The sequence below is a fragment of the Moschus berezovskii genome, chromosome 6, assembly GCF_049115385.1.
Source record: "Moschus berezovskii isolate FMDL1 chromosome 6, NW_MosBer_1.0, whole genome shotgun sequence".
In the NCBI taxonomy this organism is placed as follows: Eukaryota; Metazoa; Chordata; class Mammalia; order Artiodactyla; family Moschidae; genus Moschus; species Moschus berezovskii.
The window spans coordinates 37224843-37242253 of record NC_142465.1 but is presented as its reverse complement, the minus strand read 5'-3'; the positions used below and the strand labels follow the sequence as shown (position 1 = coordinate 37242253).

The 17411-nt window shown below is 42.7% G+C and overlaps 1 protein-coding gene across 11 annotated transcripts in view; it reads left to right on the top strand.

Annotated features, from left to right (window-relative positions):
- PCED1B (PC-esterase domain containing 1B) overlaps nt 1-17411 on the top strand; it is a 197758-nt gene that overhangs the window by 144573 nt on the left and 35774 nt on the right. For 2 of the 11 annotated variants that reach the window (XM_088836958.1, XM_088836955.1), the window contains 2 exons: nt 8604-8727; nt 9165-10801. The exons of 3 other annotated variants lie outside the window; for them this stretch is intronic. In XM_088836958.1, coding sequence (XP_088693084.1) covers nt 8725-8727; nt 9165-10532 — 1371 coding nt within the window. In that variant the 5' untranslated portion in view covers nt 8604-8724 and the 3' untranslated portion in view covers nt 10533-10801. Of the gene's footprint in view, nt 1-108; nt 270-386; nt 556-1959; nt 2274-8603; nt 8728-9164; nt 10802-16994; nt 17406-17411 lie in introns of those variants that run through there. 6 more of the 11 variants (XM_088836954.1, XM_088836957.1, XM_088836956.1 and 3 more) reach the window with 6 other exon arrangements.

Sequence of the window (17411 nt, the reverse complement as noted above, 5' to 3'; positions counted from 1 at the left end):
TGGGGATCGCCAGAGAAAAAGAAACTCACAAAGGATACTGGGGGAGGTGAGACGGGCGGCCACGGTGTCAGACTCTCGGGCAGGGTTACAGAGGGGAATCTTCCGCAGTGCCTCAGCCCCGGGGAACCAGGAATGCTATAGATGTGATAAGGCCCAAGAAGCAGCCGCTGAAAGGAACAAGGAAATCGTTGGGGATTTGCTGACAAACGTTTCTTCGCTTTGGTGGAGCTGGAAGCCAAATTTCAAGTAAACGGAGGAGTGAGTGGGAGGTGAGGACCCAGACACAGCCAGTTCAAACAATTTTGTAAAAAGTGGCCTTGAAGTGGAAACAAAAGATAGGACTGTCCTGGAGGTGGAGTCAAAGAAGTTTCCTTTCTTTTTTAAAGCAAGAAACTAGAATATGTTTAAGGTTTAAAGAAAGGAGCCAGCCCTGGGAGAGTGAAGAAAACGTGGAATGCATAATTCTCCGCTCTCTGAGGGACCTCCTGGAGCAAAGTACCCGGGGATGTAGGAGACCTGCCGCTGAGTTGAGGGATCGCCTTCACACTTGAGGAGGTACCTCTTGGCCCCTGCAGGAGGGAGGGAGGGAGGCAGGGAGCTGTGGGTTTGAAGTGTGAGGGAAGGAGCCAGAGCCAGCTGCCCTCAGCAGGTTTAGTGTTCTCCCCAGGGGAGTTGTGCTAAGGGTTTAAAGGTGCCTAATGCAAGACTGGTATTGTCCTAGGCCCTTGATGGACGCTGAGGTGGATCTTTCATCTTCAATATTATTGAGTGAAGTGGGGGCTATTACCCCTGTTTGACAACAGAAAAAATTGGCGCAGGGGTTGGGGGGGATTGGGGGGGGAAGCCCTCCCAAGAGCACACAGCGGTTCAAGGCCAGAGTCCACTTTTGACTTTGTCATCTCCTGGAAGTGAAAGCGGGGTCACTGCCTTTCAGTATCTTTCATTCCTGTTAAAGCACTAATAGGTAGGAAATTAGCAAATGTGGTGTAAATAATGGTTCGAGACCAGAATGTGTAAGTTTGTAAATGGCTGTACATAATTGAAATCATATTTTGTTTATTTGAATTGCTTTGATTTTTTTGCTCTGATTTTTTCACTTTAGTCTTTGGTAAAACACAAGTTTTGTTGGTTTTGTTTGTTGCTTTTTGTTTGTTTAATAGGGCTCTTTGAATAAAGTCTCCATAGTTTATTTCTTATTTTTACCTGCCTATCAGGTACTATGAACCTAATAGTGAGGATTTCATTCATAAAGGATGTTTCCTGCATTTCTATAGTCCATAGGCAATTTTTTATATTAGACTACTACTATGCGAAAAATATGCTGCCTTAAGGATTTTTAAACTTGGCAATTTTCAAACTCTTCAAATGTGTGCAATACTTCTGTTGATATTTTATTACAAAAAAAAATCACAAATTAAGCTTGTGGCCCAGTGAAGACGGTATGGATAAAAATTTGAATGTGTCCACAGAGATTCTTGCCTCCACAAGAATATAATGGTTAGGTAGAGCCCAGTTTGAAGATCATTAGTCTAAATTCAATTTTCCATTTATACCATAAGTTTCTGAGATTTTAGCTGTGGTATATAACTAACTGAACAGCCAAGTGAGAAATATGGGTCATATGACATAGGTGTTGGGATGGGGCAGAGGAACCATGAGGGTTGTTGGAGGATGTGAGCCAACCTTACAGAATGACAGCTTCACAGACCAAAGTATACAAAGTGTTGTCTATATTTTTTCTGAATTAATGAACTGCAGAGCTAAGGCCCATATTGGACATGAGGTTGGTGGGGGTAGGGCATTAAAATCCGTCTTCCCAATGGTTACTATTTGGAAAACAACTTTCTGTTGCTTTATTTATCATAGTATTTCACAGTACTTTCATGTATCTTTAAAAATTTCACCTAAAACCACTTTTTAAAATAATAGGACTTCATGATTCCATTTTCATGTTTATAGAGGAGTTCGGTTCAGTTCAGTCGCTCAGTCATGTCCGACTCTCCACGACCCCATGAATCACAGCACGCCAGGCCTCTCTGTCCATCACCAACTCTCGGAGTTCACTCAAACTCATGTCCACAGAGTCGGTGATGCCATCCAGCCATCTCATTCTCTGTCGTCCCCGTCTCCTCTCGCCCCCAACCTTTCCCAGCATCAGAGTCTTTTCCAGTGAGTCAACTCGTCTCATGAGGTGGCCAAAGTATTGGAGTTTCAGCTTTAGCATCAGTCCTTCCAATGAACACCCAGGATTGATCCTTGCCCCAAATCAAAAGGTCAGTCTCTTAAGAAATCCCCGTCCTCAGAAAAGAAGTTTGAATCTTTTGCTTTTCTCTTTCCTTTGAAAACTTGACATGATACCAATTTAATTTTTGAAAAGATTAAATTCCACTTAGAAAACTAAACAAATATCAAGAACTGGTATGCTGTACAGGTGAGTTAATGAAAAATAATTTTCTTATTTGCACCATCTGTTCTATTAACATTTAAGGAAATCTTGGATAGTTCAAACATAGATTTGATCAAAAATGCAGTTAGGAGGAAATGATCTATTTAATATGCCTAGTACAATGTTTCATTAAGATGACTAGTCATGTGCAAGAAACTTCTGAACTAGGTAAAGTACTTCTACAACTGATCAAAACAGCATCCTAATTGTTAGTGTTTACCTCTGTGATTTAAGACTTCTTTGTAGGCTCTCAGGGGTAACTGGCGTATATATCTTTGCCCCTCTTCCTGTTACCAAAAATCAATAAGAAAATTAACCTAATTTCTACAACACACTGATTAATAAAAAACCAAATGCTATGTGTTTGATTTGTGATCGTTATAAAGCAATAGTCAATGATTTATAAATGATGGTTTATGAAGCCATTAAAAATTAATTATCCCCAAACAGAAATCTAAGCAAGATGCCTCAAAATAATTTATTGTAGCATCAATAGTAGCCATTAATAATGTATATTTCTGTCAGAGCATTAGCCAAAGCCCAAATTTTACTTTAAAAACAGAAAAGCATGAAACTGCTTATAATTAAAATTTGAGGAATCATCATAAAACTCTTTTAAAAATCGATTTTAATTTGAGGTTGGACTCACAGATCGCACTGATCATCCATTTATCTCCTCCTCCCTCCTCCTTGACTCTTCATACCAGCTTTGATATTTCATTTACATATATCAGTTCTAACTAATATTTTTATGTGTCCACTTTCTTATCCATCCTCTTGAAAGAGACTGCCTTTTTATACCTACTCCTTGCACCTAGCATTATATCTAGTTCTCAATAAATTCCTTAATGAATGAGTCAATTAATCTATAAAATAACTGTTAAGTTTTTGCAAGTTTGAAGCAAAGAAAAAACCTTAGGCCAAAAAAAATCACTGAACTGATAGTTTTCAAATCTCTTTTTTGTTTCGTTTTTGTAAATCAAAGAAGCTTTGAAAATGACACTTGTCAACTTTTTTTTTTTTGGACCAGAGAAGATTCAGCTCTCCAAATTATTCTTCATTCACCCCACCCCCGAAAAAATTACTTTGTTTTTGTTAGGTTTTGTTTTTCATGCTTGACATCTTAGTTTAAATGAATTTTTCCCACGGTCCTGAGGAGGTCTGATTTGTTAATCCTGTTAGAGTTGTGACAGGAAGTTTATCAAGAATTTCTTGAATTTCCTTTCAGTTTCAGCTTTTAACTGGAATGTTTCTTCCCAGTCACTTCCTCCTCCCTTCTTTCCTACAGTCCAGTCTGCATGTTACATTGAAGAAATTCTTAGCTGGACATTTTTGCTTGATTTTGGCTCTAAGCCGTTGTAACAGTATCTGGGTGGGTTAGGTTCACTGGTCAGCATATAAGGCAGCCAGAATTTCTCAAATACTGTGAGGCTCTGAGATATGTAGATGTTTGTTTTGGTTATTCTAAAACCCAGGTCTTTTAATTTTTGTAAGTCTCTTGCTTGAGATCATATCTATATCTATTGAATTGGCCAAAAAGTTCCTTCAGGTTTGTCCAAAACAGCCTTGGAAAACCCAAAGGAACTTTTTGATCAACCCAACATCTATATCCTCACTTGCAGCCCCCCAACCCCCTAAGATCACATGGATCATCTCCCCTGAGCAGGCAGAGTAAACGATTACCTGTTGCTGCTGCTGCTGTTTAGTTGCTGAGTTGTGTCCGACTCTTTGTGACTCCATGGCTTGTAGCCCGCTCGGTTCCTCTGTCCATGGAATTTCCCAGGCAGGAATATGAAAGTGGGTTGCTGTTCCCTTCTTCATGGGATCTTCCCGACCCAGGAATTGAACCTGAGTCCCCTGCATTGGCAGGCGGATTCTTTACCACTGAGTCACCTGGGAAGCCCAAACGATTTCCTGTCTGTGCTTAAAGGCACACACATTGACACATGCTTCTCCCATCTCGCCCTCAAATATCTCCCTGACCTGAGCTTTTGGATTCAGACTGCAGGGGGTTCTGCTCTAAGGGCTATCTCCCACAGGGACAGTTTGCCATCAGTAAGTAGCTTTAAACCTTCCCTGGTGGGCTTCCCTGGTGGCTCAGATGATAAAGAATCCGCCCGCAATGCAGGAGTGGGTTCAATTCCTGGGTTGGGAAGATCCCCTGGAGAAGAGAACGACTACCCACTTTAGTATTCTGGTCTGGAGAATTCCAGGAACAGACAAACTTGGCAGGCTACAGTCCATGGGGTCAAAAAGAGTTGGACACGGCTGAATGACTTTTACTTCACTTCTCTTCCGTCACATGAAGATCCTTCTTATCTCACAAATCGGGTAACATTTGCAAAGCATTTGGTATCAGTATCTGTTCAAATAACATTAGTTTTGTTTTATTCAAAATCTCACTTGCTTCTTGTCATTTGATCTTTACAGCACAAATAGTGTAACCCTCGTTTACAGATGATTATCCGAGTGTTCTTGAACTTGCTTTATAAATAGTAACTCATATCCATCCTATTTATCAGGACATTGTTCTAACCACTTCTTCATATCAAATCTCTGAAGGGGGTGCTAAAAGTCCCATTTTACAGATGAGGAAAATTACAGATGAAAAGCGTTGTTCTTCACAAATATACTTAAGTGCCTCCATTCTCCACAACTTTTAAGCAGCACATTTGACTCACATCCATGAGTTCAAGTCCAGGGCACTTCACACTCAGAGAAGGCATGTATTGGGCCATGTAAACATAGTACAGCTGAAGGAGACAGCACTCAGTTGTCATCTGCCACCCTAGGGGAGGAAATTCTAATGGAAAGGAATGGTGTCCTCTATGCTGGGGGACTAGGACAGCGTGTGACCAGAGTCCAACTAGAGAGGGCACATAGAAGTGGGACAGCGTTTGTTGTTGTCACTCATTCATGTCTAGCTCTTTGCAGCCCTATGGATGGCAGCACGCCAGGCTTCCCTGTCCTTCACCATCTCCCGGAGTTTGTTTAAACTCATGTTCATTGAGTCGGTGGTGCCATCCAGCCATCTCATCCTCTGTCACCCCCTTCTCTTCCTGCCCTCAATCTTTGCCAGCGTCAGCATCTTTTCCAATGAGTTGGCTCTTCACATCAGGTGGCCAAAGTATTGGAACTTCAGTTTCAGCATCAGTCATTCCAATGAATATTCAGGGTTGATTTCCTTTAGGATTGACTGATCTTGCTGTCCAAGGGACTCTGAAGAGCCTCCTCCAACACCACAATTGGAAAACATCAATTCTTCAGTGCTCAGCCTTCTTTATGGTCCAGCTCTCACATCTGTACACAACTACTGGAAAAACCATAGCTTTGACTAGACAGACCTTTGTTGGCAAAGTGATGTCTCTGCTTTTTAATATGCTGTCTAGGTTGGTCATAGATTTTCTTCCAAGAAGCAAGCATGGGAACCCTGAAAACACTGGGAAAAGATTTCACTTTACACTTTGGAGACTTGGGTCTGGGGTAGAGGAGTCCTGTTAGCAAAGATCCCTGAAAGTCCACTGCACCTGCTCATTCTGTTTTCATGGCACTTGAAGGTAGCCAACCCAGAGCCTCTGGCCGCCTCCCGTCCTGGCTCAGGGGGCCTTGGGTCTGCTCTTCCAGATGCTGTGTCACACCCCCTCTTCCACATTTCCTTTCTACTCCAACCCTTCTCTGATGATTTCGTCTTGACTCTCTTCCTCACTGCACACTTGAATCCCAGGGAGTACAAAAGACCAGCCCTGCCTGGCCTAGAAGGTGAAACTGGGTGTCTGCAGCACGAAACCCAGGACTCATTGTACGGGAGAGGACCCTGACACCAGAGAGGGCAGGAACTAGCCCAGGATCACAGCCAGTCAAAGACGGATACAGATACACAGGTTCCTCTTGACTGCCCACCTTTAGTGCTCCATTCTGCCTGCATCTCACTCTGCCTTGAAGACCTCCAGACTCCCATCCTGACCTGGACATGAACAGGCACACTGGCACACTTGTGCACAGACATGATTCCTTATCGCCCCCGTAGCCCAGCTCTGTTTACAAACCAACATCCTTTGTTTGTCTTTCGGCTTCCCTGGTGGCTCAGATGGTAAAGAATCTCTGCTAATGCAGGAGACCTGGGTTTGATCCCTGGGTCAGGAAGGTCCCCTGGAGAAGGAAATGGCAACCAACTCCAGTATTCTTGCCTGGAGAAAGGAGCCTGGCAGGCTACAGCCCATGGGGTTGCAAGAGTCGGACATAACTGAGCGACTAACACTATAGCATTCACAACCTTGTATTACAGTTATCAGTGAATATATCTGATCTGCTTCTGAAAGTCAAGACCAGGTTTTACGCATCTTTATATCCCTCATGTGGAGCATTTGTTATTGTTGTTTAGTTGCTAAGTTGCATCCAGCTGTTTGCGACCCCATGGACTGGAGCCGGAGAAGACAGTGGCAACCCCCAGTACTCTTGCCTGGATAATCCCATGGATGGAGGAGCCTGGTAGGCTGCAGTCCATGGGGTCGCTAAGAGTTGGACACGACTAAGTGACTTCACTTTCACTTTTCCCTTCCATGCATTGGAGAAGGAAATGGCAGTCCACTCCAGTGTTCTTGCCTGGAGAATCCCAGGGACGGCAGAGCCTGGTGGGCTGCTGTCTATGGGGTCGCACAGAGTCGGACACGACTGAGGCAACTTAGCAGCAGCAGCAGAACTAGAACCTGCCAGGTTCCTCTGTCCAAGGGATTTCTCGGGCAAGAATACTAGGGTGGGTTGCCATTTCCTTCTCCGGGGGATCTTCCCTGCCCAGGTGATAAAACCCATGTCTACTGCTTGGTGGGCGGATTCTTTACCTCTGAACCACCAGGGAAGCCCCATGTGGAGCCTTTAGTCAGTACTTAGTAAGTGTGAGTTGGATGAATAAGTGAATATAAACTAGAGAATATGCCTGAGCCCCAGTGGGATTTGGAGTTTAATTATGTTTAATTTTGTTGTACCACAATGAGCAAAATCCTGGTTTTAAGCTTTTTATTTGATAGCAGATGCTTTCGAATGAAGATTCAAATAAGCCAACATTTCTCACTGTTCTCTTAGGGGAATATTTTTGTACTCCACCCATCTTCATGTTTTTAGTTTTGGGCTCATACTCATTTAAAACCACAAATAGTATAGCTTTTAAAAACCAAATGTGTAATTTATTAATAGCTATCCACCACACCTATTGAAATTTTTACTAATGCACGATAGCCTACAAATACCAAGCCACAGCAGATTTTAACAGCTGCTTTGTAAGTGTGTGAAGGGCATGCCAGGTTCCTCCCCATGTGAGACTTAGTAGTATTTTAGTGGGTTTCCAGCTTTTATTCATTAGTGGATATGGCTGTAAATGGCAGCTTAAAATAAACTCAATCTGAAGTTCTGAAGACGAGTTTCACAACTTTTAACAGCTTATTCAGTGTTCTGGGAAAGAAAAAACTTTTTCTGTATATTCTTAGGGTTAGTATCTGGGGCCCTGTGAATAAAATTACCATAGATTAACAGAAAAGGCATACAGTTTTTCAGTTAATATCTATGTGCACAACAGTTCACAGAAAAGGAATGACACTCAAAGAACTAGTTAGACTTGGGCTTATATTACCATTTTAACAGAGAACAAAGGGAATTGTGTTTCAAGGGATAATAAAGCATGGAGAAGGGGATATAAGGGGTTACTAATGGAAAATAAGGGCTATTTTAGTAAGGTTTGTTTATGCAGACTCATCTTTGTGTTGACGACTCCTTGTCTTCTTTCTTGACTCTTCTCTCCTTGGTGGGGGATGGGTCACCTTCCTCAGAAAATTTATATCTTGCTTTTCAATACATGAGGGGAGGACAGAGAACTCTTCTATTGATTCTCATTGGTCTTTAGCTCAATATATTTCTTATGCCAAAGTCAGTTTCCTTCAAATGAAAAACAATATTGCAGCTGAAGCACTTGTGAATTATTTCTAATTTTTTTACAAGTCCCATTGATAAGAAATATTAAGTTATTATTAAAATTGATTTTAAGACTATGTAAAGTATATTTACAAAAAAGAGGCAGGAGGAAGCAAGTCACCCATGACCCTACTATCCTATTTAAAGCTAGTTTTGTGTATTTTCTTTCAATGTCATCTGTGCATATCTGTTGCAGAAGGAAATGGCAACCTACTCCAGTATTCTTGCCTGGGGAATCCCATGGGCAGAGGAGCCTGGTGGGAAGAAACTTAGTGTGCACATCTATTTTACACCGTTTCAGTGATCTGGCCACATATATGGTGTGTAACTTCCTCAGCTAACAGTATATCACACTCCGTGTTCTTGCTTGATCATAATCCTCATTATTTAACCTCTGCAAAGTTTGCCTAACCATTCTCCACTTGTCAGGCATCCGGGTTGCCTCCAGGCACCGGGTCACGGGGTGCCTTTGGCAGTCGCAGTCTCCAGCCGGGGAGGGCGGGGCCCTTCCTGGCCTTGGAACCTGGGTTTCCTGGGTATTCAAAGTCAAGTCTCAGGCAGAAACTTCCTCTGGGCCAACCAGGGCTTCTGGCTCCAGGCTCCCCTCTTTCCGGGCTGAGGGTAGTGGAGCCCCGCCCTTCAGACGCCCCAGGCCAGAGTTCCAGCCCAGTCCCCGGCGGGCCCACCTTGCCGTACCTTCCTGCGCCTGCCCTGCAGGAGGTGGGTCCCTCCCATGCGCTCTCTCCTTCTATCCTAGCCTTCCGCAGACCCGCTGAGCGAAAAGAAGGAGCTCAGCCGTGCGGGCGTCATGGTCCACCTCCTGGCCTCCGAAGTGCGACAGCTGCTCCACAACAAGTTCGTGGTTATCCTGGGGGACTCGGTCCAGAGGGCTGTGTACAAGGATCTGGTGCTCCTGCTGCAGAAGGACTGCCTGCTCACACCCCGCCAGCTCAAGACCAAGGGGGAGCACACTTTCGAGCAGGATAAGCTGGTGCGTGGGGGCCAGCAGGGCCACATGCACAACGGCACCCACTACCGAGAGGTGCGCCAGTTCTGCTCCGGCCAGCACCTGGTGCGCTTCTACTTCCTGACGCGCGTGTACTCCGACTACCTGGAGGACGTCCTGGAGGAGCTGCAGTTCGGCGAGCACCACCCAGACCTGGTCATCATGAACTCGTGCCTCTGGGACATCACCAGGTACGGGGAGGACTTCTGGCCTAGTTACCGGCGGAACCTGGAGAGACTGTTTGGGCGCCTCCGCCAGGTGCTGTCCAAGTCGTGCCTCCTGGTGTGGAACACGGCCATGCCCGTGGGCGACAAAATCACCAGCCGCTTTGTCCCGCCCGAGGTCCAGGTCGCGTCCTCTCGCGTTAAAATCAGTCTGATCGAAGCCAATTTCTACAGCTCTGCCGAGGCCCAAAAGCACGGCTTCGATGTGCTGGACTTGCACTTCCACTTCCGCCGCCACACAGGCAAGTACCTCCAGACGGACGGAGTGCACTGGAACCAGTGCGCACACCGCCACCTCTCCCAGCTCCTACTGGCCCACGTGGCCGACGCCTGGGGGGTGGAGCTGCCCCAGCGAGACCCAGTGGGCAAGTGGATCACGGATGGCCCTGGGAGAGGAAGACCTGGCCGGAGGCTGCCGAGGCAGCCCTCGGTCTGCGGAGATCAGCCGGCCTGCCCTCTGCCCAGACCTTCGCCTCTACCAGGGCGCCAACCCCTGCTCCCCACGCCGTCTCCCCGCCCACCCCTGTTTCCACTCCTGTCCCCACAACCTCATCCCATCCCCTTACACCAGGTGATGCACCCATTCCCACTCTGTCCGCAGGAAACCTGTTTTTCTTCAGACCATCCTTTACAATCAGATCAATTCTCCTTAAACTATTTGCATTCAGATGGCCCCCCATCTACCCAAACAGAATTTGCCGTCCAAGGTGACTTTCTGTATGGTCCCCAGCCGCCCATGCCCCGCTTCCCTCCACCCTGTTATCAGCAACGGGTCCCTGCCGTCCATAGGGGTTTTCCCAGGTATCATCCCCCTGACCCCTACATGCCCTGGAGAAGGCGGCCTAAAACTTCCAAGAGAAGGGCCTCAGCCTATAAAGAGCCAAGGCCTCAATAGACTGACTTGGCCCTTCTTCCTCCTCATCCTCATGGACTGAACAGATCGTCTGCCTCTTCCCAAATAGACTGACCTCCTTCACTGAAGCCTTTTGTCCATTGCCCTTACCAGTAATTTCAGGGAAGATCAGTCTGACACATGTATGTTGTCCATGGCCTCTTTCTGCACTCTCAGGTGGGAGGTGGCCAGGCATCATTCCTGCCTTCCTGCTCCTTATTCTCTTTCTGTAAATGTACAATTGAAATTAAAAAGTTGTTTCATAAAAGTCATTGTGGATTTCCTGAGTCTGTATTTAATGGTGCCTCTCCCTTCTATTGAACACTTCATAACAGCAGGAACAGTATCTACTGTATGGTTATGGCCTCAAAACGACTCAAAATGGAATTTCACCAAAGGGTTTCCATACAATGGATCTGATTCCTTATAAATAAACGAAATAACTTTAACTTTTTGTGGTGCTATTTACCAGAGATTCTCAAAAAAATTATGGCATCTTAGAACTGAGAAAACTAAAGACATAAAATGTAACATTTACAAACAAGGAAACTGAGGCCAGGAGCTGAGTGACTTGTAGGTCTCCCAGAAAAAATCTCTTCTAGTCCTTTGTAGTTTATACTAGCTTCCAGTTTATATTAACTTTCAATCTTGATTTATACCGCACCAAACCAAGAAGGGAAGTTTACCAAACACGGTCTTCCTAGGGAAGAGATGATGAAAAACCCCTATAGTTCCATACCCAGAGGTTTATTGGCTAGATGTGCAGGTAATTTTTGTATGTAAACCAGAGTGGATGGCATGGTTGTGACTTCATGATTTAATAGTCTTTAGTTTGGGACTTGAGAAAACTATGTTGCACTCAATGGCAATGTATCATAGAGTAAAACTAGGAAATGCAAGGTACCACCCAGAGCACTGGAAAAGACTCTGGTGCTGGGAGGGATTGAGGGCAGGAGGAGATGGGGATGACAGAGAATGAGATGGCCGGATGGCATCACCAACTCGATGGACATGAGTTTGAGTGAACTCCAGGAGTTGGTGATGGACAGGGAGGCCTGGCGTGCTGGGATTCATGGGGTCGCGGAGAGTCGGACACGACTGAGCGACTGAACTGAACTGAACCCAGTGCACAAATCCTTTCTTGCAAATTGCACAGGTGGCCACAACCATCTCTTCAGTTTTGTAGGAATGTAAAACTTAGTGAGATTGAAATTTTCACACTAGATAGCAAAATATTAATACTTAGACAAAATGATCGAAATAGGACATAACTAAAATTATCCAGATTATAGGGTTTTTCATTGAATTGACTGCTTTATATGTCCTCAGTTGGATCATCCCTAAATTTGGCAGTGAGGGTAAGGAAACATTATTCTGCAAAAATGGAGTTCATGAAATCTTAAGACATGAGTGAGACCTGCTATTTACAGAAGAAATATATAGAAACTCGTAATCCACTGAAATACCATAATAGTTCTGGAAAATAGGGCTTTTAGCTTACTTTGTTTCTGAAATCCTAGTGCAGTATCTGGCATTTAGTAAGATCTGAATACTATTTCTTGAAAGAATCAGTGAGTGAAAGACGAAGTGAAGTATGTTTTTTCCTGGTGAGACTACCTGAGAAGATGGTGTAAATTGGCATCATCCTTGTGGTGCACTCAGAGGGTCTTTGAGGACTTTACAAAGGCACTGCCTGCAAGCCAGAATGTCAGAATGAACCAACATAGTCAGGAGAGAGTGGATTCATCTGACCAGTGTAACTGTTCTCATCCCATATAGATGAGTGCAGCAGGCTATGAGATTTGGTAAAATGAGCTCATTGCCATCTTTCTGGCTTTACAACTCCCAAGCAAAGTCAAGCAGCACTTGGCTGCTGATCTGAGTGAGCTGATGCATTTAGTATTTCAACTTCCATGAATAAGCCAATGAGTTGGTGGTGTGGTTTATATCTCTTTTGTGAGTTAATATGTTTTCTTCCTCCTTAATCCGATCATGCCTGATGAATCAAGGAGAATGAGTTCTTAGATATACAATGCTGAGTACCAGACACTGACTCAGTGATGAATCCACTATGTTATGAATTAAATGACATCAATCACTTAACAGTCCTGTTTCTCTTAGATGTTTGGGAGTACAGGTAAACTCAATCTTCTTCCCACCTGTATTTCCTAGGACTGCTTTAACAAATATAACAAAGATGGTGACTTAAAACAACATACATTTATTCCCTCCCAGTTCTGGAGCTCAAAAGTCCAAATCCATTATCCCAGAGTAAAGTCCTTACTATGTCTTGTGCTGTCCTACATGATCAGGCTTCTGTTTGTCCCTGAAGTGTTATCTTCTAGAACTCTCATTGTTCTTCACACTGTCAACACAGGACTTCGTTCCGTTTATATAGCATGTCAAGCTGTTCTATAACTTGGGTCTTTGCACTTGCCTGGAACATTCTACATCCTCTACCCCCAGTTCTTTGGATATCTAACACTTCATTCTTCCACCTGCACCATCCAAGTCATCTCCTAAGAGGTCTTCCATGACCATTTAATCTAAAAATGCTATTGATACCATCATAACACTCTTATTTCCTTTGTTTTGTTCCCCACTCAGGGGCATCAGTGACTGCTTGTTTATTAGCTTTTGCAGGAGTCTTTTTCAGCTGTTGAATTCCCAGTGGCTACTAGTGTGGTACCTGACAAAGGTGTTCAAGAATGTTTAGTTAAATGTTCAAGAATACAATCATTTCACATTGTGTCCTTAAGTAATGTGATTAAATCAGAATTGAGGCTGTATTTGATTACTTTTCTATGGAACTCTCCCATAACTTTACCTAAGTCATCTGGAAAGCTAACACCCCCGGGGACTTCCCCACCCACACTGGGAGTTAGAGCCTGAGGGCGCCTTCAGTGGGTGCTTGCGGTTAATTTCATACAGACCCTAGCCTTATCTTCCACCCTAGAGCTTTTTTCTTTGCCCATTTTTTGCTATTGTCTTCTTGCTCCTTAAGAAATGCAATGCAATGCAATCAAGCTACTGTCTGGTGAAAAGAGCCAAAATTATTCAACATTTATGAGAGAAATTATTGCTCTATTGTTAAGACCTAGAATTTAGGGTGCATTTGGCCAAATCTTTAGTCTCAAGAAATGACAGCTTTTTATATTTGGCTCTTGTCTCAAGTTTTCTGGGGGAAAAAAAAGGAAATTTAATGATGAAATTAAGATCCATGCAACATATTTATCACAATCTTCTAAAATAAGGTATAGTAGTACGTTATACCAAAAGTCAAAACTTGAAAGCTGTAACTCTATTTTCCCATAAGTATCAGCAAAGCAAGGCCCAGCATTTGAAAACAAATGGAACCTGACATCCTCCTGTAGGATCAGGATCAGCCTGGTTGTTCGTCAGCCACGGAGCTCTTGTTTCCGCCTGCCGGCCCACCCAGCCCACTCCCCATCCACCTCCCCACCTCCCACCGCCTGCATTGCCTGACAGCCTGAGGCAATTTTCACATTAGATTCCCGAGGTATAAGTAGCAGCAGCTCCATCTGTGGAAACTTCAGTTCACAGATCTCCAAGGTGAGTTGTTTTGAAACCTTAGATCATATCAGAGAAAGAATTTACCCTTGTTTTTCTACTCCTGTATGTGTTTTGCTATAAACTAGAAACAGTATTCTCAAAGTCACAACTTTAAGGAAAGCCATTATCACTGCGTTCTTAATTTACAGATATAATTTTTCACAAGTCTTTACTGATAAATCTTTAAAGAAACATGTTCTAAAACATGTCCCTTTGAGCCACGGTCTCTACTCCTCATGAATTCTATGGGCACGGATGCTTAGAAAAGAATTCATTCTATGGTCACACCATGTGAAATGGCTTTTAATGTATTAGAGTCTCTTGAGTAGTTCTGTATGAAATAAACTTGGTTAAATGTGTTTAATATAGATTTCCAAGATTTATTTAACCACAGACCATTTTCATATCTTTAAAATAAATGTTTGGGAGACTTCTCTGGGGGTCCAGTGGCTTAAGACTCCATCCTCCCAATGCAGAGGACCCAGGTTTGATTCCTGGTCAGGGAACTAGATCCCACATGCCACAACAAAGATTGCTAAGATCCCATGTGCTGCAGCTAAGACTTGGCACTGCAGGTCTTTACAGATTTAAATCAAGTTTTAAATTGTGTGCCCCTCTGATTAGCATGATGAAGTTTCTCATCCAACCCCAACCCCCCTGGCTCTACTCCACCCAGGACTTGAGTCATCCATTGGTCCGGTGCATCCAGCCCATTGGTCATTTAGTAGCAGTCTGGATTATCAGATCAGCTGCCACTCTGTTGCAGTACTTGTGTTCAAGTGTCTCTTATTTTACTTAACAATGGCCCAAAGTACAAAAGGAATAATGCTAGCAATTTGGATATTATCTGACTCTGCCTAATTTGTAAACTTACAATTTTTAAACTCTGTAATAGGTATGTATAGAGAAAAACAGTATATTTAGGGTTCAGGACTATCCAAAATTTCAGATATCCACTGGGGGTCTTGGAACTCATACCCTGCAAGCAAGGTGGAACTTCTGAATTTGGTTACAGCTGCTGAACTGAGATAGCTATTCAGATTGGGACTCACTAAGAATCAAACATTGCTTTAGTTATTATGTCTCTGAATTTATTTTAATCTAGAAGAGAACCCAAACACTCCCTTCTTTTGTTTTTTTCATGGCATTGACTCATTGAAAACATTTGTCCTGCAGAATATTCCACTATCCGAGCTAGTCTAATGATTTCTTCATGATGTCATTTAACTTTTACTATATCTCCTGTGTTTCCTATAAAGTAAATGTTAGATCCAAAGGCTTGATTTTAGTTAAATATTTTTGGTAGAATAGTTCATAGGCAAGGCAGTGAGCTTCAAACTGTACAGCCGCAGTGGACATATAAGATGGTTCCCAGGATTCTATGCTGAGATTGAGCACCAAGTAAAAAGTGACAGTCGGATGCCTTCATTTTAAAGTTCTGTTTTTCAGGGACTTCCCTGGCGGTCTAGTGGTTATAAGACTTTGTGCTTGCAATGCAAGGGGCTTGGTTAGGGAACTGAGATCATACATGCTGTGAGGTGTGGCCAAAAAATTGTTTTATTTTCCTACTTGCAACCAGCAAGTGCCTTGTGGGTAATGAACTGGTACAAAGTCAGTATACCACTTCCTCATCAGTCTTTCACTAAATGGTTTTAGCATGCATGGATGATTCTTACATGAAAAGGAGATTTAATTAGGGGTAGAAAAATAGTGACTTTTCTGATCTTACCATTGCTTTACACATTTCTTAGTTCAGCATTCTTTTGTAAAGAAGAGATTTTCTCCATCCACGGGTGCTATCTGCTTACTCTGAGATACATTTCCTACAGAAAAGCCTGGTCACCATAAGATATGATAATGGATACAACTGGACTCTATTCTCAGACCCCTTTGCCCACCCCACCTTCCATCAGTCAGCTAGAGCTCTGTTGAAAAGGATTCAAACACAGGAAAAGCCATAACACTGATCACCTGAAATGTGATTCTAGATGGAAGCCAGGTATTTGAAACAACCCAATAAAACCCCAATATCAACCCTGGAAAATGAGCTCAGGGTAGAGCAACACCAAGGATATAGACCAGGTGGAGATGAAACTGCAAACACTGGACAAATGGTTCTGGTTTTGCAGATGGAAGGGACACAAAGTTTGGGGATTAGCTTATAAAACTACAACCTATCCAATGCGTTACCTAATAAATGGACAATAACTCCTTTGCATGTGAAGTCATCTTCATTTTGGTATTGTCTCTTACTTAATTGACCAGTAAATAAATGACTACACATCAGAGTGAGGGTGTTTACTTGTCTATGTAACTTAGCAAATGATACAACTAGTTTATTGACAAATACGTATTTGTTAACTTAATAAAAATGTTTGTTGGACAATATGTTAAATTTTCATGACTAGAGATAAACATTTAGATAAAAAAATCATATTCTGTAAAGTTATTAAAGGAAATTACTATTGGGTGAATTAAGAATGCTTTATTAAGTAATTCCTTAATACTATATTTCATGTATCTACTTAAAAACCTCTAATAATAGAAGAGGCTAAATCTTTATCTCTAGGAGATCTCCTTGTAGCAGGCTACCCCCCAAATTAAATTTATTTCATATCTTATAGTAGACTATTAATTAATGAAAATTTTTAAATGGTATAAATAAATTTATTTACAAAACAGAAATAGACTTACAGACATAGAAAACAAACTTACAGTTATGGTTGGAATTAACAGATTCACAAACTTACAGTTGGGATTAAGAGATACACACTATAACAAAATTCAACAAGGACCTACCGTATAATACAGGGAACTATATTCAGTATCTTGTAATAATCTATAACAGAAAAGAATCTGAAAAAGAATATATATGTGTGTGTGTATTCTCAGGATTAATATATACTGATATCATTATATTGCTCAGAAGAATTGATCAAAATCTGGAAAAAACTCTTGAAAGTGCTTTGGACTGCAAGGAGATCAAACCAGTCAATCCTAAAAGAAATCAACCCTGAACAATCTTTGAAAGAACTGTTGTTGAAGCTGAAGCTCCAATACTTTGGCCATCTGATGCAAAGAGCTCACTCACTGGAAAAGACCCTAATGCTGGGAAGGATTGACGACAAAAGGAGAAGGGGGCAGCAGAGGATAAGATGATTAGATGGCGTTACCAACTCAATGGACATGAATATGAGCAAACTCCAGGAGACAGTGGAGGACAGAGGAGCCTGGTGTGCTGCAGTCCATGGGATCACAGTGAGTCAGACACCACTTAGTGACTGAAAAACAAAATATGTATATTTAGAT